A 25,330-nucleotide genomic window follows, 5' to 3' on the forward strand; every position below is an offset into this window, starting at 1 on the left:
TACTATCAAAACAGGAGGATGGGCTGATATAAACATAATTTGGATATTTATTTACATGTATAATTGGGTAATACTTAAAACTAAACAGAAAGTTAGTTTACATATAGGAGTTGTTAAAGATATTTAGCAAATCATTTACAATTTGAAAATGAAAACACAGCACACAAATGCGCCTGTGCACGTGCGCACTCAAATGATGCTCATGCAGCACTAGCCTGCTGAAGTGATTTGATGGAATATCTTTGCCCAAAGTAGTCACGAGCGCTGTCGGGTACTGCAGGTTTAAAGTCAAATGACTTTCCAAAACTTTTGTACAGTCTGTGGGTGAGTGGTTATAGTACTGGGCATGTCAAGGGGCATGGTGGCCCTATATATATATTTCACCTGTGGCCGGCTTCCTTCGTGACCCAGCAGAAAGATAAGTAATAATGATTAGTTATATTAATATAATAATTATAATAATAATTGTTGTAATTAATAATTATTGCTCCTCATGCTGGGTCATGAAGGTCTTATCCACGGGTGAAAGGGGGGCTGTGACGACCTCTGTCTGGAACACATAGATGTGGGGCTCGGACGTCTGTCTCCTGGGACTCGTGCAGCCCCAAGCTCTGCTTCAGGAGGTTGGTGTTGTTCTTGCCCTTGCTGGGGTGGTTCTTCTGCGACCCCGACCACGGCGGTCTCCGGGTTTGGAGTTGTTGTGGCTTCTTTAACCAACTTCTAGGTAAACTCTGGAGCCCCTAAGGCTCCATTGTTGCCTTCAACCTCGTGTTGACAGTTCTTGTGACTGCCCTGGAACTAATCGTATTGGCGTTTGCCTTTCCATTGGAGACTTTCGGTAATGGTCCCCAAGCCAATATGCAACTGAAAACTCCACACCCTAGAAAAATTCTCCAGAAGGGAGGACTTTTTCGTAGTCATGATGGTCGAGTGGTTAAGAAACCAAGAACGCAATGGTGCATAGTGCTCCTGGCTGTCTGGTCTCGAATCCTTCTGGGGGTGTGGAGTTTTCAGTTGCATATTGGCTTGGGGACCATTCAAGCTTGTTCGCATTTGTGTTGCTCACGTGGTCCCACAAAGTGAGGTGATTCGACGAAATATCTATGCCCAAGATTACCACCAAGTGCTGTCGGGTCGTTAGGGATATCGCCTCGGCTACTAATGACTTTTTGTACAGTCATGGTGGTCGAGTGGTTAAGGAACTAGGTACGCTATGGTGCATAGTACTTCTAGCTGTCTGGGTTCGAATCCTATCTGCTGTCCAACCGAAACTTTAGGCCTTCCCTGGCACGAAGGTGTTAGGTGATCCACATCCTAGTCAAATAAATTGCTAACCACCCATAGCTAGGGTCATAAACCCATGGAACCGCCTACCCGCAGAGACGTAAATGCCAAGATATTACATCATTTAAAAATCCAAATAGAAAAAATCCTCAGGAGCAACGGTGGGACCTTTGACAAGATGCCAGCTTCCTGTCCCCTTCGAGGTCACTAGCCCTCAGATATATTCAGGTAAACTACTAATGACTTCATTCCTGCCCGAAACACTATGTCTGCTAATGGCATTTGTAATGGCATCTGTTAATGACATATTCCTTTGTAAGAAGAACAATGTTATGTACTCTCACAAACACAATGTACCTTCTTGTATATAAACAAATGAATAAATAAGTATATAAATCAAATTCATCTCCCCAGAAAGCATGCAATGTGCATCACACTGCATATATTAATTTAAAAAAGTTCAAATTTAACACTCGCTGACCTCAGGACACGTGGCACCAGGACACTCACTGACCTCAGGACACGTGGCACCAGGACACTCACTGACCTCAGGACACGTGGCACCAGGACACTCACTGACCTCAGGACACGTGGCACCAGGACACTCACTGACCTCAGGACACTTGGCACCAGGACACTCACTGACCTCAGGACACTTGGCACCAGGACACTCACTGACCTCAGGACACTTGGCACCAGGACACTCACTGACCTCAGGACACTTGGCACCAGGCACTGTTGGGTAAACAGGCAGAACATAGTACACAGTTAAGGATTAACGCCCAGTAAATCTTCCCCGGCCAGGATACGATTCCACGACAAAGCGCTCGCAAAACGCCAAGCGAGTGTCTTACCACTTCACCATGGGGACTGCGTGATGAATTCATTATTAATACGTGACACTTGGACAATCCGGCCGTGACCGTCGTCACAGGAAATATGGCTACACAGACCGTTACATGACAAAAGTGGGATTGTCGTGAGAAGCTAATTGTTGTTGGTCTCGCTCACAGGCTTCACTTGTCATCTTCGACTCCTTTCCGGGGTCTACTGGCGAGTTTTTGTTGTATCTCTTAATCAATATGAAGAAAATTATTGTGTTGACGGACATGAGACAAGCATAGAAGAAGGCTTCGTGCGAGGCTCGGTGCTTGAAGGCCCCCGTGGCAGAGCTCAGGCTTGTTAGTCCTGCAAAGAGCCACAAGCCGACAGTAACTGTGAAGAGATTGGCTGCCTGCAGTGAAGACTTCATGGCCATCGGGGCCTGCGAGTAAGCAAAGTCCATGCCAGAGACTAAGAAGAGGATCTCGCCGATGGTGATGAGGCCGTACTGGGGAAGGAGCCACAACACGTGGACGTTTGCAGGGGCCGTCATGGGGAAGAGGAAGACGTCGGTGGTGGTGATGACGATGTCGTACACACCGTCCTGGTACACTGCAGCCTCTCCAACTTCCACCTCTTCCACCATCACCTTGTACTCCTGGGGACTGATGCGCTGGAACTCCGTCTTTCCCTCCAGGAGCTGGAAGTTGTGGAGGATGGTGTCGTACGTGAGCGTCACGTTGAGCTCGTTGTGCGCAGGCGCCAACACCCGCACCTGTCAGGGCGAACCAACACAACTGAACAACACCAGGAAATCAGGCCCTAAATTTTACAGATTATTTATTTCTAAGGCACCATCAAATAATATTAACAATACCAGTAATAATATCAGTAATGAGAAAATCACTCTAACAGAGCGGGGATCAACACAACATCTTGGTGAATGCCAGAGTATTTAAAACTGGAACTGAGATCAGAATGTTGTGGTCAAAATCAGATTTATAATTTGTATCAAGATAAATAACAACGGCACTTTCCTGCACCGTGGGAGATTACACCCTTTCCAATTTTAATCCCTCCCTTTCCACCCAAGAAGAAACTTAGAGATCAGCCCAAGCTTCGTCTTGAGGCAAAGCTCAACGCCTTAAGCCATATTGATGCTCTGTCCACAGAGCATTCTCTCTCTCTCTCAAATCATATACACTGATGGTTCCCTACACCGCACCACGGGTGCAGCTGGAAGTGCAGTTGTCCTGACAATGGACGATGGCTTATATTTTGAGTGGGGAGTCCGTATAAACCACTGGGCCTCTACCCTTCAGACCGAACTATTTGCCTTGCTTCTAGCAGTGAAATGCGTACAAGTCTCCAAATTTGATACATTAATTATAAGTGACTATTTATCATCCTTAATTGCATTAAACATTTTAAAACAGAACTGTAACGTGCTTGTGTCTGAAGCTAGATACTAATACAACAAAATTATTAATGATGGTAACAGAGTCCATTTCATGTGGACTCCATCTCACGTTTGCCTACGAATGCATGATAGAGCTGATGAGTTAGCCAAAGAATCTGCATTAAGAGAAGAAATTTAGTATAACCTTGAATTGTCAATAAGCAGAGAGCAATAGTACACCAAGAACTTCAACAAAATCTTGTAGATCTGTGGGAAAATGAAATCGACACCAATAATTCCATCTATCATCATACTATCATGCAAGAGGAGCCACACATCTATGGATTATCCATTAAAATCAGCAGACTTCTAGATGTTACTACTGCTTGGCTTAGACTCGGTTACAAGTATCTCTGGGAATTCTCATTATCTGGCGATGTAGACCTGACCAAATGTAAACTGTGTCAACAAAATTATTAGCACACCCTCCGTCACTATGTGATGGAGTGCAAAAAGATACGTGAATTCAGAGACAATTCTATGACAAATGTTCCAGAGATGTGTAAATATTTCATTCCAAATTATCTGCTGCCAGAAGTCTTGGTCAAATCTCCCCAGTTTGCTAACTGTAGGTAGTATCTAAGTGATTATATCCTATACACCGCTGTCCACTGGATAGGGGGCGGTGTGCAGGACAAATATATCAATTGTGACACTAGCTTCCTACATATGTCAGTTGCTTAATTTAGAAACTGTACTTATGGTCGGTCTCGAGCCCATTGATAATGTGACGATGTGCGATGAATATTTTAACTAGCTCATCAAGATTGTAACTTGTTTATCTAAGTGAATTATGGGGTTCAGTCCCTGAGCCCATTATGTGCCTTTGTAACCCTTTCCACTACCACCCACAAATAGGTATGGGGTGCATAATAAATGAACTAACCTAACTGACAGACATGCGCCATACCCCTGAGCCATAACATACACAAAATATATTCCTGCAGACGCTACTGTGTCCTCTAAGGAGTCTGCTACTAAGGAAATTGTTGCCTCAAACAGTTTTTATGACGAGCCGCATGCACTCTGGAGTGAGGGTGAGCCGCATGCACTCTGGAGTGAGGGTGAGCCGCATGCACTCTGGAGTGAGTGTGGAGTTCTCCACGAATTTTCTCCCTTCAAATTTGTGGGAGTGATTTTATCATTGATAAATCATGCTATTGTGATTGTCTTGTGACTATCAATAATAATAGTAACAAACCACTAAAAACGCTACTTAATAGATCTGCAATATAAGACTCTTCTCCATCAGTCAAAAGTATTCTAAAACTTACTTAATAAATTTATGAGGATGAAGAAAGTTGTAAAAATCTCATTTATGAAAATGTTTCAGTATTTGTAAAAGTAAAAATAAGTGCTAGAATATTGTCGTACTCTGAACTGTGTTGTGAAGCATTATACTCGCCCGTTGTTGTGTTTTATTAATGTATTTTACAGATGACTTGGCGTTATGGTGACACTTTATGTTACACTTTACAGTTGCTAGTTACTTGAAATGATTAGTGCTGAATCTTTAGTAAAGTCTGCTGTCATTGTTAGCAATTAACTTTTTAAAGTTATGAAACTGAGAGGAAATGATTGGGTGCGGGGACTCACTTTGGTGTCGGCATCTTCGTCCTTGATGTACTGGAGTGTGGGAGGGAGAGCCAGCACGCCAGTGGAGGTGACAAGGAGTGTTGTCTCATGGGCACCCAGCACCCTCACTCTCACCTGCCTCATGTCTGGGGCGAGGCAGGAGGCTGTCACCTTGGCCTCCACCTCATCACCATGTGTGACAGTCAAGCCAGGCAGAACCACCTGGCCTCCGCTCTCCACACTCAGCTGACCGGTCTTGACGAAGGGCACCTCCACCACCATCTGGCAAGGCAGTGCGTTGTAAACGTGGATTCTCGCCTGCTCTGGAGGAATGAAAGTCTGTTCCACGCTCATGTTCACCAGTGCGTAGACCAGGAAGGCGATGATGGTGAAGCACATCCCCGCGATCATCCGTGATGTGGTCTTGGTGAGGACGCCAACGCGGGCCAAGAAAGGGTAGCCCACAAAATCAAAGAGCGGAATTAGAGCTAAAACGAGCAGTGGGTTGGCAGTGTAAGACATTTCTGGCGGGATCCTATAGCTGCCCACCATGCCGTCGAGACGTTTAGCCTGGAATATCATACCAGTGGAGGTGTGGTAGTAAAGAGTATTGAAGAGCGGGAAAGTGCAGAACAGCAGAAGGACACGCAAGGTCACCTTCACGTCCAGCAGCAACTGAGCATCAAATTTGTCCTGAGCACGGTCAAGCCAGTGCTGCACAGGCTCTCGGTCCTTATCCCAGGTCTTGGTGACCGCGTATGCAACGCAGCGAACTGCTCTTATCATCATTTTGTCTGGGAGCCCCTCCTTGTAGTGCGACCTTCCTGTAATATTACAAAAACATAACAACTAATAGAGACAATGTTAGAGAATTAAAACACACAGATATCGCATTAACGTGATCCACTAGGGAAATGAGGTGGAGGCGAACCTACGACCTTGGCGTTGTCAAGCCTCATACTCAACCACTAGACCATCGATGACTTGTAAAAGTCATACAACCGGATTTCTACTGAAATCACAGGAAGTATGAAGGCCCCTACTGAAGCCAGTCCAAGTTTTACGAATAATCCACAAGCACTCAGGTGGAAAGGAAGAGTGGTCCCTTCACCGTACGCCCCAACAACAATAACTTCAACACACCGTACGTAATAACTGTGGTGTTACGTACGACCCACAAGCACTTCCTGTGATTTCCTTGAAAATCAAGTTGTATGACTTTTACAAGTCAACGGTGGTCTAGTGGTAAATTATGAGGCTTGACAATGCTAAAGTCGTAAGTTCGTGTCCTCCTCATTACCCTAGTGGATTTATTCATTTTCTGAAAGAATTAATTCCACAGCTGACTTAATGGTGTACACGGTGTGCACTACAGTAGGGAAATCAGCTTGTAAATGCAAGAGTACACACACTACGGTTGTACACAATATGGATGCAGAACCATACAGCACAGGAACGTTGTATACCATACAAATTGAATAGATCGAATAATAATGACCCGAAATGGTTGACAAAAAAGCTGAAGAACGTTATAGGTAGAAAGAGAGCTTGGTACAAAAGGATTTGTACCAGTTTAACAAGAATTCGTACAATTGGTTAGAAATGTTAAAAAAAGAGATAAGGAGGGCAAAAAGAAACTATGAAGTTCGCATTGCAGGGCTAGCAAAGACAAATCCTAAAGGATTTTATTCAGTTATATTTAACAAAGATTAGGGAAAGAATAGGTCCATTATAAACTGAGACAGGTTAGATAACTGATAATGATGAAGAGATGAGTAGTACATACAGAAATCACAATAGTGTGATGCATCAAATGAACAAATCCACAAGGGCCGTGACGAGGATTCGAACCTACGTCCGAGAGCATCCCAGACGCTGCCTTAATCGACTGAGCTACGACATGGTAAAAGAATTGCAACCAGAAGTTCTACTGAACTTACTTAGATCCTGCAGCCTCTCCGAGACACAAACCAGGGTTTTACACAATTTCCCCCATGCACCCGAGCTATGTCAATAGGCCGTTCTACCTCTCCGCCCTTACTTAATTACACACAGATCTCACAATAGCGTGATGCATCAAATGAATCCAAGATCCTTGCAGGATCCAAGTAAGTTTAGTAGAACTTCTGGTGTGGTCTTGACCACAGCTTGTGGTCAATGAGAACGCCAAGGAATTTGACATCTACTATGTTACAAATTTGGGTATTGTTTATCCTGAGATTTATTTGATTTGAGGATTTATTGCTAAACAAAATATAGAAAGTTTTGTCAATGTTAAGGGTGAGTTTGTTAGCAATTAGGAGGTTAGCAGTGTTGGGAGGCATTTGGAAGGTCATTAATGTAGATGAGAGAGAGGAGAGGGCCAAGTATGCAGCTCTGAGGAAAACCAATGTTGATGGGTAGGGTGAGAGAAATTGAATTATTTACACGAATTATTAAAACGTTTTATTAAGTCACCAAATTTGTATTAAAATAGTCCATGGTGCCATCTTGAAAATACATAAACCAATAATAAAAATTGTTTAAATATTATTATCCTAGAGGACTGACCAGCAGCGAAGATGACGGTGGAGACAACCATGAGGCCGGCCATTATAATGTAGGAGAGGAAGTAGCAGTCATCACCGAAGCACTGGACAGAGTCTCGTATTTGAGCTGTTATGAATAGCCCGACGAAGGTGCCAGCGTTAACCATCCAGTAGAAGGCGTTAAAGAACCTGTAGCAGAAATATAAAGTTAAGAGAATGCTAAGATGACAACTTACCAGTTTTCTGGTTTATGTGCAAAAAACGAATTAATAACTCCATCTAACCTCTCCTCTGATGAACCTCTCCCACTTTAACATACCTCTTCTGTTGCTCCCGTTGTTCTGGGACTTTGAACTGGTCGGCCCCGAGGGAGGTGTATGCAGCTTTCATGAGCCCTGTGCAGACACCCATCACCAGCATGCCCAAGATTGCTGTAAATTTGGCGGCGCTGAAGGAGGCCATGATGGGGGTGACCGAAGAGAGGGTAAAGATGGCGGCGCCCACTGTGCACCCGCAGCACATCAGGAACACCGTGCGAGCCTGTATGAGGAAGGTGGCAGAGGTTAAGAGGTGTTGAAGAGGCACGGGGAACATGACAGCGTGAGGTAGCTCGAGCGAGAGTGAAGTTCAGCTTGGAAGATATATACAGTGTGACGATAATCTCTTTCAAGAGAGATTGAGCCTGCTCTTCCCTTCATAATTACGTCAAAATACAAGATACTATATACAAGATACGTTCACCAAGTATCGCCAAACGTTTTGCCCAGAGAGCAAATCGTACCCAGCACACCTGGCCACCGCCGTAACCAGCTAACTGCTCATCCTCTGCCTGCCTGTTGCTGATTGGCTGGTGTCTCGTCGCCCCAGCCCTCCGCCACCACCACAAGTCGACGTCTGGGCTGCAGTGCGCCAGTCTCGTCAGAATATCTCAGTGCTCCATGCAGTTGACATCTCTCGCTGGTAGACTAAGCCATGGCTTTCGTGTACTAAGGGAGGTGGCAGCTCAAAGCCAGTATTCCAGCACTCATATTTTATTTTGCTATCACTGTAATTTACTTGTCTTAGCGTAACTTTTCATTTGCCAGTGATTATTCATGTTATTTTGTTTGTTGACTTGTCCTACATATTTTTATGAGATTACCTTTATTCATGTCTTATTTTCTAGAGTAATTAAAATTTCATTGTTTATATACTTGTGTTTTGTGTGTCTTCCCATTACCTTACCACAGACGAAAGGACCAACTTTTCTCTTTTTTTTTTGTCATGTGACGAGGCCCTGCCCCTAGCTTTTGAAACAGCCGAACACCAACGCTTTTCCGTCACAACAGATAATAGGACCTACAGTGATCCATAACTCGGTTATCTGGTAGAGTCAGACAGCTTAAAGGCTCTACGTTTTATCATGATAGGACAGCAGCAGGCTCGATCTCTTCCTACTCTCCGATGGCCTTAATTCCCTTCCTTGCTGCTCACATCGCCAGCTGGCAAGTACTTGTAAGTTTACAGAGTACTGTATATAAGGCCACCAAGAGTACTCAGAGCAATTCGGGCATATTCATACTCATCCAAAAGAGATAACCTCTTTGTTATATGTTATTTATATATACAGTGGAATATTCAATAACTAATGATTACGTTGTTATGTTATCAGTCCAACGAGAGGTTTTTGGACATTACCTGACACATGCAAATTTTACTTAGAAAACGGAACAGGTATTGATATAAATATATGTAAATTGTGTCGCGTCTTAAGGGTTTCTACTCACCCATTATGTTGTACAGTGCCCATTAACTCGTGTCTATAGACACACATGACTAAAAGCGCTTCCTCAACAAATAGGTTTGATGTGTCAAATTGGAAAGATTTGTTATATTCAGGAGACATACAAGGATGTAAACACATAAATTGTCGAGAACGAAGCCAACTGTACTATCTAGTCCCCTTGTGAAGTCAATACAATGGTAATAATAAAAATAATAATTTATTTTACAAGAAAGTACAATGAGTTGGTGAGATTACATAAGATTGGTATTTTTACATTCATTCAAAGCCACTAACACGCATTGTGTTTCAGACAGATCCTTAATGTAACATATCAGGTAAGATGAGAGGGGGCATTATAGCAAGGCTTTATATGAATAAATACCTACAACATAAGTTGACAGAGATGATTACACTGGTAAGGATATATGTCTGAAGTACTAATATTGGGGAAGTGGGTAGTACAAGATACAGTGTGAGTTTGAAGCATAAGGTAGGAAACTATGAGGATGAAATTAGGTACTTTTTATTTTACTTTTGAACAGGGCTTGGGTTGGAATTTTGTTTTAATTCATCAGGGAGTGAGTTCTAAAAACTGGGCTCTTTTATTTACATGGAGTGTTTGCACAGATTTAGTCTGACTCTGGGGATATCAAAGAGATATATATTTTCTGGTGTGGTGCTCATGCTAGTTCATCTATCAAGGAAAAGTTTCAGATCATGATTAGTATTTTGGAACAAGGTTTTGTACATATAAATAGTCCATGAGAATGTGTGGAGTGTGTGTTTAGCATGTTAAGGGATTTAAATATAGGGGCTGAGTGTCTGTAGACAGAGTTTGTTATAGTTCTGATAGCAGAGTTTTGCTGAGTGACGATAGGTTTGAGGTAATTTCTAGTGGTTGATTTCCATGCACAGATACCGTGTTATATAGGAATAAATTAGTGCTTAGTATAATGAGTGGGGAACAGAGTGGGGGAACATAATATATGTTGTTAGACAGTATATCGACTGTTTTTGAGACTTTTTTGGCTGTGTTATATGTGGGTGCTGAGTTCAGTCTCTTGTCTATTTATAAGCCAAGGAACCTGCCCTCATTTTTATTTGTAATGTTAATATAATATAGATGAACAAGGTGTCTTGACCGAGGTGAGGATAGCTTGAGGTACTTCACTTCTTTAATTATTTTAATATCTCCAGAAAACTATTTCAGTTTCCCTCAATTACCATCACATTAATCTTTGTGTTCTTTCTGACGACCGTCCCCTCCTACCCTGCTTTCTTTTTCTGGTGTACAGGGTCTGGTTACTTCTTTCTGGTGTACAGGGTCTGGTTGCTTCTTTCTGGTGTACAGGGTCTGGTTGCTTCTTTCTGGTGTACAGGGCCTGGTTGCTTCTTTCTGGTGTACAGGGTCTGGTTGCTTCTTTCTGGTGTACAGGGTCTGGTTGCTTCTTTCTGGTGTACAGGGTCTGGTTGCTTCTTTCTGGTGTACAGGGTCTGGTTGCTTCTTTCTGGTGTACAGGGCCTGGTTGCTTCTTTCTGGTGTACAGGGTCTGGTTGCTTCTTTTTGGTGTACAGGGCCTGGTTGCTTCTTTCTGGTGTACAGGGCCTGGTTGCTTCTTTCTGGTGTACAGGGTCTGGTTACTTCTTTCTGGTGTACAGGGTCTGGTTGCTTCTTTCTGGTGTACAGGGTCTGGTTGCTTCTTTCTGGTGTACTGGGTCTGGTTGCTTCTTTTTGGTGTACAGGGCCTGGTTGCTTCTTTCTGGTGTACAGGGCCTGGTTGCTTCTTTCTGGTGTACAGGGTCTGGTTGCTTCTTTCTGGTGTACAGGGTCTGGTTGCTTCTTTCTGGTGTACAGGGCCTGGTTGCTTCTTTCTGGTGTACAGGGTCTGGTTACTTCTTTCTGGTGTACAGGGTCTGGTTGCTTCTTTCTGGTGTACAGGGCCTGGTTGCTTCTTTCTGGTGTACAGGGTCTGGTTACTTCTTTCTGGTGTACAGGGTCTGGTTGCTTCTTTCTGGTGTACAGGGTCTGGTTGCTTCTTTCTGGTGTAGAGGGCCTGGTTGCTTCTTTCTGGTGTACAGTGTCTGGTTGCTTCTTTCTGGTGTAGAGGGCCTGATTGCTTCTTTCTGGTGTACAGGGTCTGGTTGCTTCTTTCTTTAACCGGTAGGGCAAAAGACAGCACCTTGGACAACGTTAAGTTAGGCTCAGTCACTCATGAGTTATTTTTAGGACTGGCATTGGAAGGATTGGCATCGCAAGGTTAGGTAGTAGTAGGCATCCATCAATCTCAAGAAATTGTGGCGTTGCGCTCTGGTTGTCGGTCTGGAGTGGCCTCTCCAGGGCGCAAAGCCAGGGTAGGTTGATACGAGGGAGAAAAAGTCACCTATGCAGCAGGTCCTGTGGGAACCGACCTGTGAGATTTATATTTATTTAATTTATATGAATTTATATTTACGTTAATTTATATACTTCGATAGCAATTTGTATGATAATGAGTGGACTGTATTTCTGCAATAATCTCTAATCTCACAAATCGATCCTCTACACATTAGGGGGGGTTTATTAGTTTATATATATGCAGCCAATCAACTACAGAATTAACTACATACATTGAAAAGGTTCCTTATCTTATTTGTACAGCAGGTATAACCAGGATGTAGACCACATTTTCCCTCTTTGAGGTAGCTTCCACGTGCTGGTAACTGATGCACAAACATGCTTCCTCGTCTTGACCTGTTAAAAGGGCGCTAGCTGTGAAGCCAGAAACCTAGTATATGACAGGTATTTCAGAGAAACATTGTACATGGAACAATAAAGACCTGGCTTAATTACCTTTAGTATGAGGCGATTTCGCGTTCTAACCGGCTAACCCTACCCAATGACATTAATGGCCACTAATGATAGATAATGGGTTTCGGAAAGAACACTTAACTTGAATTTGTAGACAGCGTGTTGATAATGGTACACTTTTAGTTTCCATAACACTACGTCCAAGTAAATTTAACAGGAGCCGAATTTGCTCCCGTGTGAGCCTCTGGTCTAGTCTCAACAATGGCTGCATCTAACACTCCATACTATTGACGCCTGGCCGACATTGTCCAGATATGATTGGAGCCAAATTTGCTCCACACGTCTCGGAGGTGACACAACAATGGCTGCCCTCCTTCCTCACTCTCACGCCTGGCTTACATTGTCCACATGTCAGAAAGTGATAGAAGGGTCACATTTACTCTACTTTAATATTGATAATTAAGTTAATTTATATAAGATGTTTTTATGATGGTAAAGTCCAAAGACTAATGTATTTAAGAATAATTCCCACCATAATAGGTGGTGAATTATAATAGTATGTGGTGATGATATCCCGTTTTCTATAGACGGTAATTCCACTACAAGTTACGTTTTCTATGGGTAACTTGTTGGTAATACAGCTATTATCTGTATGATTATTAAATGGTGTCGGATTTTCCGACAGGTCCCCCTCTCCTCGGCACCGAAAGTCTCCAATGGAAAGGCAAACGCCAATACGATTGATTCCAGCGCCGTCGCAGGAACTGTCAGAACGAGGGTGAAGGCAACAACGAACTGCTCCAGGAGCTCAAGCTCCGGAGTTTAAGGTAAGGTAGGCCTGGGTAAACATACGAGGCTATACACCCACTCCTTCACTACACATGAGCTTCCCCTTGGCTACGACTGGCCGGGGATTACTAAGTGGACTCAGCACCTTCTTTACTGTTGTCGACGCTCACGTGGTTCCCCAGATTTCAAGTTTGAGTTCCTCCCTAGCTCCCAATTTCGTGTGTTTTGAGAGCCTCCCGCAGCCAACATTGCGGCAAAACCTCTTGCAACCACCACACTCTTCCTGGAGGTCCTCTGCGGCCATGCCAGATTTGGTTGAACTATCAACTTCGTCAGTATACACGCCGACCATGCAAACAGCTTCGTATTGATATATAAGATGTAATTCACGACCTTCTGCCTTAGATTAAAGACCAAACACGTACACTTGTTTGTCTTGCTCGCCTTTCTAGAAATAATTCTGAGCGCGCTCCCTGATGTCGTCATTCCTTACCCCTACCTGATCTATACCTTGATAATCCCGGCTGTTTTATTTTGACAGTTACCCCGACTGCTCTCACAACCATGGCTGGCAATGTTGACTGGTATGCAGGTCCTGGTAACCCAGGTCCTGGTAACCCAGGCCCTGGTAACCCAGGTCCTGGTAACCTAAATCCTGGTAACCCAGATCCTGGTAATCCAGATCCTGGTAATCCAGATCCTGGTAACCTAAATCCTGGTAACCCAGGTCCTGGTAACCCAGGTCCTGGTAACCCAGGTCCTGGTAACCCAGGTCCTGGTAACCTAAATCCTGGTAACCCAGATCCTGGTAATCCAGATCCTGGTAATCCAGATCCTGGTAACCTAAATCCTGGTAACCCAGGTCCTGGTAACCCAGGTCCTGGTAACCCAGGTCCTGGTAACCTAAATCCTGGTAACCCAGGTCCTGGTAACCCAGATCCTGGTAATCCAGATCCTGGTAACCTAAATCCTGGTAACCCAGATCCTGGTAACCCAGATCCTGGTAACCCAGATCTTGGTAACCCAGATCATGGTAACCCAGATCCTGGTAACCCAGATCATGGTAACCCAGATCCTGGTAACCCAGATCATGGTAACCCAGATCATGGTAACCCAGATCTTGGTAACCCAGATCCTGGTAACCTAAATCCTGGTAACCCAGATCCTGGTAACCCAGATCCTGGTAACCCAGATCTTGGTAACCCAGATCATGGTAACCCAGATCTTGGTAACCCAGATCATGGTAACCCAGATCCTGGTAACTCAGATCCTAGTAACCCAGATCCTGGTAACCCAGATCATGGTAACCCAGATCATGGTAACCCAGATCCTGGTAACCCAGATCCTGGTAACCCAGATCCTGGTAACCCAGATCCTGGTAACCCAGATCATGGTAACCCAGATCATGGTAACCCAGATCTTGGTAACCCAGATCCTAGTAACCCAGATCTTGGTATCCCAGATCATGGTAACCCAGATCCTGGTAACAAAGATCCTGGTAACCCAGATCCTGGTAACTCAGATCATGGTAACCCAGATCATGGTAACCCAGATCCTGGTAACCCAGATCCTGGTAACCCAGATCCTGGTAACCCAGATCCTGGTAACCCAGATCATGGTAACCCAGATCCTGGTAACCCAGATCCTGGTAAACCAGATCCTGGTAACCCAGATCATGGTAACCCAGATCCTGGTAACCCAGATCCTGGTAACCCAGATCCTGGTAACCCAGATCCTGGTAACCCAGATCCTGGTAACCCAGATCCTGGTAACCCAGGTCCTGGTAACCCAGATCCTGGTAACCCAGATCCTGGTAACCCAGATCATGGTAACCCAGGCCCTGATACTCCTGCTCATGTACCCCTCCACAAACACACTCACAGAAACCTCCTTCCATCGCAGTAGGACCAATTTCCCACTCCCATCAATTCCAACCCACCAACCACTAATTGCCACCCATTAATCATCAACTACCACCTATACCGCCTCCCACATTTCTCCTTGGAACTCCGCCACTGCTTTCTACCACCTTCCCCTTCGCAGCTCCAAGCCCCACAATTTCCACCCCACCAAACCCCCTACTCAACCTCAAATGCACCACAGACAACCACCCCCCTGTTCCCTTCCACATTCCAAATGTACCCTCCCCTCTTCCCTACCTACGAACTCGACCTAACCTGACCTAAACCCCATACTTAGACTGGAAACTAACTGCCCAGAGGACAGAGGACAAAGGGAGCCGGTCGGCCGAGCAGACAGCACGCTGGACTTGTGATCCTGTGGTCCTGGGTTCGATCCCAGGCGCCGGCGAGAAACAATGGGCAGAGTTTCTTTCACCCTATGCCCCTGTTACCTAGCAGTAAAATAGGTACCTGGGTGTTAGTCAGCTGTCACGGGCTGCTTCCTGGGGGTGGAGGCCTAGTCGAGGACCGGGCCGCGGGGACACTAAAGGCCCCGAAATCATCTCAAGATAATCTCAAGGACAGCACAACAATGAATACTCTGAAGATCTGGTAGACCAATGTTGATGAACTGTCAAATAAAGCAGATGAACTCAAAGAAAGGAATGAGAACACAAACTCTGATGGAGACCAAGCTAACTGTTATGATTAGTACTGCAATGCAACATTCCCAAGGAAACACTAAATAATGAGAAATTGAAATTGAATTGAAATAGAAATAAGTTTATTGAGGTAAAAAACACACAAAGGGATGAGGTAGCTCAAGCTATTCTCACCCCGTTCAGTACATCGTGTTAATACATACATATACACACATCACAAACAATAAACATTTTACCGAACATTCTGAGAGATAAACATATACATTTCCTCCTTTACTCAAATAGTATGGTATCAGACGTACACACAAATACTTTTATGACCTAGGTATACTGTATAGACAATTTGCAAGAGACATGCAGATAATTCAACAAAAGATTACAGTCTTGGTGCAAAATTCTTATATCTCTCAAGAATATCATCAACCTTTCCGTTGTGACACATCCAGGCTATTTGTTCAGGAACAGTCCTTATCTCAGTGTTGCTATATACATTAATCAACGGGCAATCAAGAACATAATGGGCAAGGGTGTGAGACCTTAACATACCACATAGTTTACACTTCGTGTCATTATCATGAACACCTATCCCATATTCCCAGTAATATTTGTACCCAAGCCTGAGCCGCATGTACACAGAGTCACTCCAAGCATTTCTCCTTTTACCATAAGTGAAATGGGTGTTTTGACTCACACACATGTAGTGTTGCATGGTTTGACTTCTCTCATACATTATATCTCTCCTCTCCACTTCTGCCTGTGCCTGAATATTTCTGATTTTGCTTCTTATTTGTCTCATTGTGAATTCATATTCGATGTCAACTTGTGGTTTTGATGTGGCACGTTTGGCCAAGTCATCCGCCACCTCGTTAAGCACTATTCCAAGATGAGATGGAATCCACATGAATTTCACACTATGACCTTTCAACTGTATCTCAGTTATCCTTTTCTTACAATCCTCAACTATGGACATGAAGACTGGGTTTCGACTGTTTAAGGACTCCAGTGCTCCTCGGCTATCGAAACAAATACAAAAACATCTTTGTCGTCATGACGTACTTCCTCCAAACACGCCAGAATAGCCTGCAGTTCAGCTTGTGTGGATGATATATAATTACTAAGCCGGAGTTCAATTTTCCTGTCCACAGTCCCAAACTCCGTATATTCCCTTATGAGGCCACCACACCCTGCCCTGCCATCCTCCGCCACCGACCCGTCGCAATATACATGTAAACTGTTGCCTCTTGGTAACCGAGATATCATGCTTCCATACAAACACTGTAACTGTCCCGGTTCATGATGAATCTTTTTCACCTTGAGGGGTACAATTTCGACGTCTATTTTCTGTACTTTCCAGGGAGCAGACCTATTACACTGGTGAGAGGGTTTACAGCAGTCAAGTACATCGTATTCCCTGAGGTCATGAGCTAATCCCCTCGTGTAGCGTGTCTCCCTCAGTTTCCTGGAAGTGTGTACGTCACTCAAGCAGGTCTGAACGCTCTCAAACAGCTTATCCACTCCTTTTCTCCGCATGAAACGAATAGATACTCTAGTGTTAATGTCACGGACTCTAGCATACACACTCTGTAAATTTAATTCCATTCTCATTATTTCAATCATTGCATTTCTTTGACATCCAAGAATAATTTTCATAACCTCGTTTTGTATCAGCTTAATTTTTTGAATTCTGCCTTGGCCTGTGTAAGACAAAACTGGTGATGCGTAGTCTACCAGGGACCGAATAATGAGAAGGGAAAGACTTCAGAGAGAAGGCAGGTGTGGCACTGTTGGTAAAAAGAAACTGGATATATGAAGGGGTTTGTTTGTAGGTGTCAAACAACTACAAGGACTGCATCATGCTAATAATTTCACTGGATATTGAGAAAGTGGTCGTTGCTGTAATCTACAACCCTTCAAAGAACAACAGAAGACTGAGGCAAGAATACCAAGGGATGGTAGCCAATAGACTGAATGTAAAGCTTATATATAGTAATAGGAGACATGGCCAAACTGACTGAGAAACAATGGGCCCAAAAGTAGGAGATGAGACAACGAGCAAAGCTTGTAGAAGTGGAAAAGTTAAACTTCCTGGTGCAATATGTTTAGCAGTCCCCGTGGCATTGTGGTAAGACGCTCACCTGGTGTTTCTCTAGCGCTTTGTCCTGGGTTCGTATCCTAGCCGGGGAGGAGTAACTAGGCGCAAATCCTTAACTGTAACCTTTGTTTAACCCAACAGTAAAACGGGTACCTTGTTGTTAAACGATTTGGCGGGTTTTATTCCGGGGAACATATGTTTGCTGATGATACTACCCTCATCAATTTAGACCCCAACCCACATACACTAAATAATGTTGTGAATAATGAATGAAAAAAGTCCACTTATGGATGTCTACTAACACTAAACATAGAAAAGACCTACTACATCTTATTTGGAAGCAAATCATCGAATGCAATTCAGCTTCAGATAGACAACATTAACATCAGTAATAAAAATGATGGCAAGTTTCTTGGCCTATTCCTAGACAAGAGACTCAACTTCAGTACCCACATACAACACATAACTAAGAAAGTCTCTAAAACAGTTCGTATACTCTCTAAAATCAGATATTATGTTCCTAACTCTGCTCTCCTTTTACTATATTATGCACTAATCTATCCCTATCTTAATTATGGTATCTGTGCATGGGGGTCTACCACTGCAAACCACTTTAAGCCCATCATCACCCAGCAAAAATCTGCTATCAGAATAATAACAAATTCTGCTTTCAAACAACACTCAGCTCCCTTATTTAAATCCTTTAACATGCTAAATATTAACTCCCTCCACGCATTCTCTTGTCTCAACTACATTTACAAAACCCTGTTCCTAAATGCAAACCATGCTCTGAAACTCTCCCTGCACAGATGTAATAGGACCCATTATCACCACACCAGAAATAAATATCTCTTTGATATCCCCAGGGTCAAACTTAATCTGTGTAAACACTCTATGCTAATAAAGGGACCCAGTCTATGGAACTCACTCCCTAGTGAATTGAAAAGCTGTCAAACTTTTGCCTCATTCAAAAACAAAACCAAAGAGTCCCTAATTTCACCTTCATAGTTTCCTATGCTGAGCTTTAATTTGCTCTGTATCTAGTGTTACCCAATCTCCCAATCTTTATGTACTTAATCCAAACAACTTTATCATTGTGTTCATTGCTGTCTTCTTTTGTGTGCTAGCTATAAGCTGTACTGTGCATATTAATTTTTGTTAAACTACCATTCAAGCTGTCAATGCAATCAATCTGAGCTACCTGTGTGCTTTAATATACCTACAAATTTCTCTCATCTTCCATTTTTTTCTTGCTCTGTACCTGTTATCATTTTTATAAATTTTGCTAGTATTTGCCTACTTATAATTTTCTTAAATTAAAGACCTGCCCGAAACGCTGCTCGTACTAGTGGCTTTACAAGAATGTAATTACTATGTTATGTATCCTCACAATCTCAATGTACCTTCTTGTATATATATAAATAAATAAATAAATAAATAAATAAATAAATAAATAAATAAATAAATAAATAAATAAATAAGTAAATAAATAAATTAAGGACTTGCCCGAAACGCTACGCGTCCTGGTGGCTGTACAAGAATGAAAGAACACTTGTATATATAAAAAAATAAATAAATAATTAAGAAAGTAAACAAGAAGGGGTGGTGACAAATATCAGGGGTTGGGGGGTTTTAGAAACTGGTTATTGAACCAAACTGATACTTGCTTACCGACGAACAGAAACCCCCAACCATTCCCTGATAAAAATATGACCGACCAAGCCAACCACACTTCTGCTGCCGTCAGTCGACCAGTAATGAGCACTGGAGTGCTTGCAATTAGTTGGGAGATCACCCTGTAATTGTCTTTTTTTCGGAGAGGGGATCAGCGTCTCCTTTATTCAAGGGCGCGGCTCCAAACTGGCCTAGTTGTCATGAGTACACACCCACACGAGCCGCCGTGACTCCCACACTTTCCATATTATTGGATAATCTATTGAGTTCCCTTCATGGTGTTAATGACCTTTGCCCACCAATTTGCAATCGTGTCTCTCTCCCTCTCTCTTACTATCCAGGAAGCCTCACCCAGACAAAGGCAAAAATCAGCTGTTAACATACAAACATTTAATGCATGAGAACACACACAACAAAAAATATATAATATAGATAATATTACAGTGCAGCACCCTAGGCTGCTACCAACCGATAGCACTCCAATATCACGTCAGACCTACACAAAATAAAACTTATTAGGCTGCTGCTTAATCTTCAGCTCACAATCTACTGCCCCCTCACTGCTTGGGGCTGAAATACCTGGTACACAAAATATCTCCAACAAGAAAAATAAATCAATCTCTCACCTTACACTGCCCCTTTCATGCCAAAATGCAATCAAGCACTCCCTCGAACATCTCAATGTGTCCATATGATTCTCTGTTCTATTTCTCGAGGCCCACTACTGAGAACATCTATCTGGGTCCTCAAAATCAGGTAGGTACTCCTGCAGATCTTCCAATATCTGCTGCAAATGAAGTTCATATGCCGCTTCTCTCTCCAGCATGTCCACTTGTCAACTTATCATCTCTAACTTCTTATATCAGCTCACTATCTTAATAAAAATACTAACCTATGCACATAAACATTTACGATCGCTGGGCATACGATCAAGCACTAATAAACACTGTAGGATAATCTAATGGGACCTTACTGTATAAAGTGACGACGCGACGACCTCGCCCACTGGCGCCCCAAGATAGCGCTACTCTTGGTCGTCCAAGAAAATCCTTTAGTCCCTCGCAGCTTCCTTCAGTTCTGACTTGAGCACACAAAGTCGCCTGGCAGGCTCCACACAGAAATACCTGCTCAATTTCCTCCACTCAAGGATATAAAACATTAGAGTCCGCACAGGCACGACCACCCCACTAAGCTTCAGGTCGCCTCTAATATCTTTACTAGCACTGAGAACTGATGCACGGCGTCCCTCACACTTGATAACAAGTAGCCTCCAGTCAACTACCAAACAGGGAACTGTATTCTTCCTTCTTCCCAGGAGATTTTTTTATTTATATATACTAGAGTTCTTACACTCTTGTACAGCCACTAGTACGTGTAGCGATTCGGGCAAGTCCTTAATCCTATGTTCCCCTGGAAATTGACCCCCGCGAAGAATCTTTTTTATAACCAAGTACCCATTTTACTGTTGAGTTCAACAGAGGCTACAGTTAAGGATTTGCGCCCAGTAAATCCTCCCCGGCCAGGATACGAACCCAGGACAAAGCGCTCGCAGAACGCCAGGCGAGCGTCTTACCACTACTCCACGGAGACTGCAGACTTCACTTCGTACATCTGATCGTGACGACTGTGGTAACTCAAGTGATGCGTTACGACATCAGTCGGTGTCACGTCACGTCACAAAATGTCGACATCTTATTCCATCTAACTTTTACAAGATGCTCATCCTTTGACTGTCTTCTTTAAAGTCACTGACGTTTACTTAATAAATTTCCTTCCTCTGCTATCTTAATCTCTGGTCAAGTGTGCAGAATAACTCTCACCTGGTAGACTCACTTCACTAGGCTGCCTGGGGTCAACACAAACCAGCTAGATTAGACCTGGTCTGCACACAGAATGAGATGCTATTGAAAACATTGGCCATAAGAGGCCAATGACCCCCCCTGTGTTTTAGTCTTTGAATACATAAGATCAGATAATTCCTGGAGAGAGGATAGAATGAGGAGACCTCAGAGGAAAATCAACACGACATGATGGACTACGTAACGAACAAACTCGAAGAAGCTGAAGAAAGATTCATACCACCACTAAGGGTTAAAGGAAGCACGACGAACATTACCCGATGGTTAAAGTGGCAGTGTTTGGGAAGTAAAGAAAAGGTAAGGTAATTACCAGGAGAAAGTGATAAGACAATATAACCTATATAGCACTTGGAAGGGGTCAGGATAAGGACTTGAGATGAGACGGGGGAAGGGAATGGCGCCCAACCATTTGACGGTTGTGGATTGAACGCCGACCTGCATGAAGTGAGATCGTCACTCTACCTTCCAGCCCAAGTGGTTGAGCTGGAAGTTGAGAAAAGAAGCAAAAGAACATGCAAGAAATAAAGAGAACACAGAACAGAAGGAAATCACAATATTTACAAAGTGTCCAGATATGAGTACACAGAAACTAGTGAGAGGTAGAGAAACATTACAAGACTACCAGTGAATACAGTGCTAAGTCCCGACCAAAACCTGTTTTATAGCAACATCAGGAGGAAGATGACTGCGAATAACCAAGTAATCAGACTTGTAAAATGGGAGAGAGGAAACATCATAAGGAGGTAATAATAAGAATGATGAGGAACTTAACAAAAGTTCTAAGAAGTATTCAAGCTGGAATCTAATTTTGCCACTAGAGCTAAGAGTTCAAACCGAATGGAGACTTATACAGGGAAGCCTCACTGATATGATAATGACACCAGAGGAAGTAAGGACGCAATTACAGGAACTGGACGTGACGAAAGCTGTAAGATCAGACAAAATATTGCCATTGACTCTAAAAGAGGCAGCTGAAGCAATTGTGCAGTCCCCCTTGTTATAATATTTAATTCCTCTTCAAAAACACGAGAGCTTCCTGATTGCTGGAAGATGGCTAATGTGGTACCACTCTGCATTCTATGCTATAGCGGCTGAAACCGTTATACGGTAGAACAGTATCATTACACAGACCGAGCTATTGGGTATTTATCTAGCCACTGAATACCTTAAGCTCAATGGTGGTGGAGTGATATTCTGTGACTCTAAAAGTGCTCTGCAGTCCTTAAATAACCCATCACAATATACGTCGGAAGTAGCTTGTAATATTAAATGGAATGTAATTTTTGCCAATGATAATAACTCTTGTATAAAATTTGTGTGGATCCCATCCCATGTTGGAGTTGGAAAACATGACTTTGTAGATCAATTGGCCAATGAGGCTTGCAGGAAAGAAAACATTGATTATGACTTTGGACTATCTAATGCAGTTATTAGAAACATACAAATTAAAGAAATTAATTCAGATTTAGAAGAACTAAGAAATGCCCAGAGACCTGAAAGCTGCAGTATTAAAAGTTATGACAAGTTTTGTAATAATAGGTATTTGTATGGTCAGCACAGTAACCGGACCAGGCAATGTGATGTAGTCATTGCGCGAATTCGCCTTGGCTATAGACACATCTGGCAGGTTAGTGAGGCTGAGCCACTACCAGAATATTCAGATTGTAAACTCTGTGATAAACCTTTAATGCATTCACTAGAACACTATATTGATGAATGTGAAACCGTAAAGGACTTTAGACCTCCTGGCCTCTTGTACCACCAACTGTGTAACTATTTTATTGACTCAGGTGTTCTGGACGACATCCTAACAATTTACCCAAAATTTGCTTGTCCATTTTAAAGAATGAAGAACAATTTTTATTTATATTACTTCTAAGCTGTATCACTTATGAACCCATCTCTGCCCTTGTGTGGCAGTGCACAATAGAAAGTTGTTTTCACGTATCCATACATTAAAACATTGATTGTAACAATGATATATATGTGCTTCAGCCTACAGTTTAGACCTATTGTCTTATGTATGACCCTCTGTCCTGCGTGACAGTGAATACTAGCATTATCCTCACTTTAATAAGACCTATCAAAATCCTCAGATTAGGCAAAATTGTAATTAATTTTGTCAATAAAGATGTTAATAATAATAATTAACGCGTATCCTCAGCCAGTTACTAGAGAGACAGATCTGAGGCAGGCTAATCGAACATTTCAAACAGACAAATTTTGTCTCAAAACACCAGCACCGATTTTGTAAAGCAAAATCCTGCTTGACAAACTTGCTGCAGTTCTGCAATAAGACAGAAATGAAATAAGAGAGAGAAGGATGGGTAGACTGTATATTCTTTGACTATCAGAAAACATTTGATAATGTCCTAAACAAGAGACGCGTTCATATAAATATGCAAAACGCAAAATGATGCAAAACTAATGAGAAGAGTCGTTAAGGCACACGAAGGGACACAGGTGGAAACCTAGTAACCAATTGAGCCACACAACATTTGAAAGAATTTTTTCAGTGTTTAGTAAATGGAATGCACTAGGCAGTACTGTGGTGGAGGAATACTCCACACACATTTTCAAAAACAGATATGATAACAGCCCAATAGGCTCAGGAACCTTTACATCAGATTACATCAGGTTGAGAGGCGGACCAAAGTGCCAAAGCCCAACCCACGCAAGTACAGTTAGGTGAGTATATACACACACACACCCGACCCACCTTGCCCAGATAGACATCGGCCACGACGGCGCCGGCAATGGGGGCGAGGTTGACTAGGCCTTCCATGATGGCCGTAACCGTCGTGGCCGAGGAGGAGGTGAAGCCCAACATCCGCTGCATGTAGAACACAGCACCACCGAAGAGCCCGTAGTAGACGAGGCGCTCGAGCAGGTACGACACCAGGATGACTATGGCCCCTCGAGGGTAGGCCATCATGACTGCCCAGCCAGACCTACTTCTTCAGTACGTCATGACGCCTCTCTCTCTTCACCTGTTTTAGTATAAACGCAATTAAAAAAAAACATAATGAAGGATACCTAGATTTTTGTTTTATTTTAATCATTGTGAGAGAAGCCTATGCTATACTTGCAAATTTTAAAATAACTTTTAAATACGTGGATGAAAGGGGATACTTAAAAATTATTCACGAGATTCGTGAAACCGACATCGGAGTACTTGTATGGTTGTCATATAAAAAAAACACATACACAAAATATAAAAGGTACAAAGACAAGCGTCCAAATGGCTTCCAGACCTAAAGCACACAAGAGCTATGAGCTTGAGGTGTAAAACAGGCACAAGCCATGAAAGAGAAGGTAAGGAGATATAATCACCACATAAAACCCCTGACAAGAATTGAAAAATTTGCCAAATTGGAATTATTATAAGAGGCCACAGCCTAAAGCTTAGAAAGGAATAGTGTCGAAAAGGTATGCAAAAGTTCTGCTTTGCGAACAGTTGTAGAAGGTTGAAACAATTTAAGGGATGTCAGTAGATGCCAAAATTATCAGCGGGTTCAGTCATATGACAAAGATGAAGGGGAAGACAGGACACCACGAGCGTTGCTCACATCCTGCAACTACACTTAGATAATTATAGACTCACACACACACATAATGTAACTGCAGGTACCTCTTGATCTTGGTAGCATAATACACATTTTATCACCACCATAAAAGATGGCTTATTTAGTAAAATTCATTTTTTCTAGTTATGAGTAGTCATTATGAATTTATGATATTGTCAGCATTCCTTATTTTTTATCAACCTTTTCTAGACATTTAATTACTTGGGCAGACGAGAGGATATACACAGAACATGAAGTAAACCTTGATGAATAATATGGTAACGTTGTTTGTAGGCAACGTCACCCCTTCTAACGTAACCCCACAACCATTCCTGGAACTGTCTACCTACACAACCTCAAGCTCATGCAAAAATATCAACATGATAACACCGACCTCTGCACATTCAGAGATGACATGTTGCTGTATAAAATACGAACAGTATTGGTGAGCTTACCAGAGTGAACAACTGTGGTGGGGAGGAGCTGCGGTGCCCACCGTGTTCAGGTCCACACTGACCCCAGTAGCATCAGTAACAGCCAGCTGCCCAACAGTTGTGGTGGGGAGG

General features: G+C 42.9%; 1 protein-coding gene across 1 annotated transcript; it reads right to left on the reverse strand.

Moving 5' to 3' along the window:
- Nucleotides 1-35: 35 nt before the first annotated feature.
- On the reverse strand, nt 36-25,330 carry LOC138363458 (peptide transporter family 1-like). The gene is made up of 6 exons (XM_069322681.1): nt 25,220-25,330; nt 23,918-24,188; nt 7,988-8,208; nt 7,691-7,857; nt 5,162-5,964; nt 36-2,881 (listed from the first exon to the last, which is right to left on the reverse strand). Exons 2-6 carry the CDS (start codon nt 24,131-24,133, stop codon nt 2,240-2,242), a joined length of 2,049 nt encoding a protein of 682 aa, XP_069178782.1. The 5' UTR covers nt 24,134-24,188; nt 25,220-25,330; the 3' UTR covers nt 36-2,239.

This window comes from Procambarus clarkii, chromosome 11 (assembly GCF_040958095.1).
Source record: "Procambarus clarkii isolate CNS0578487 chromosome 11, FALCON_Pclarkii_2.0, whole genome shotgun sequence".
NCBI lineage: Eukaryota > Metazoa > Arthropoda > Malacostraca > Decapoda > Cambaridae > Procambarus > Procambarus clarkii.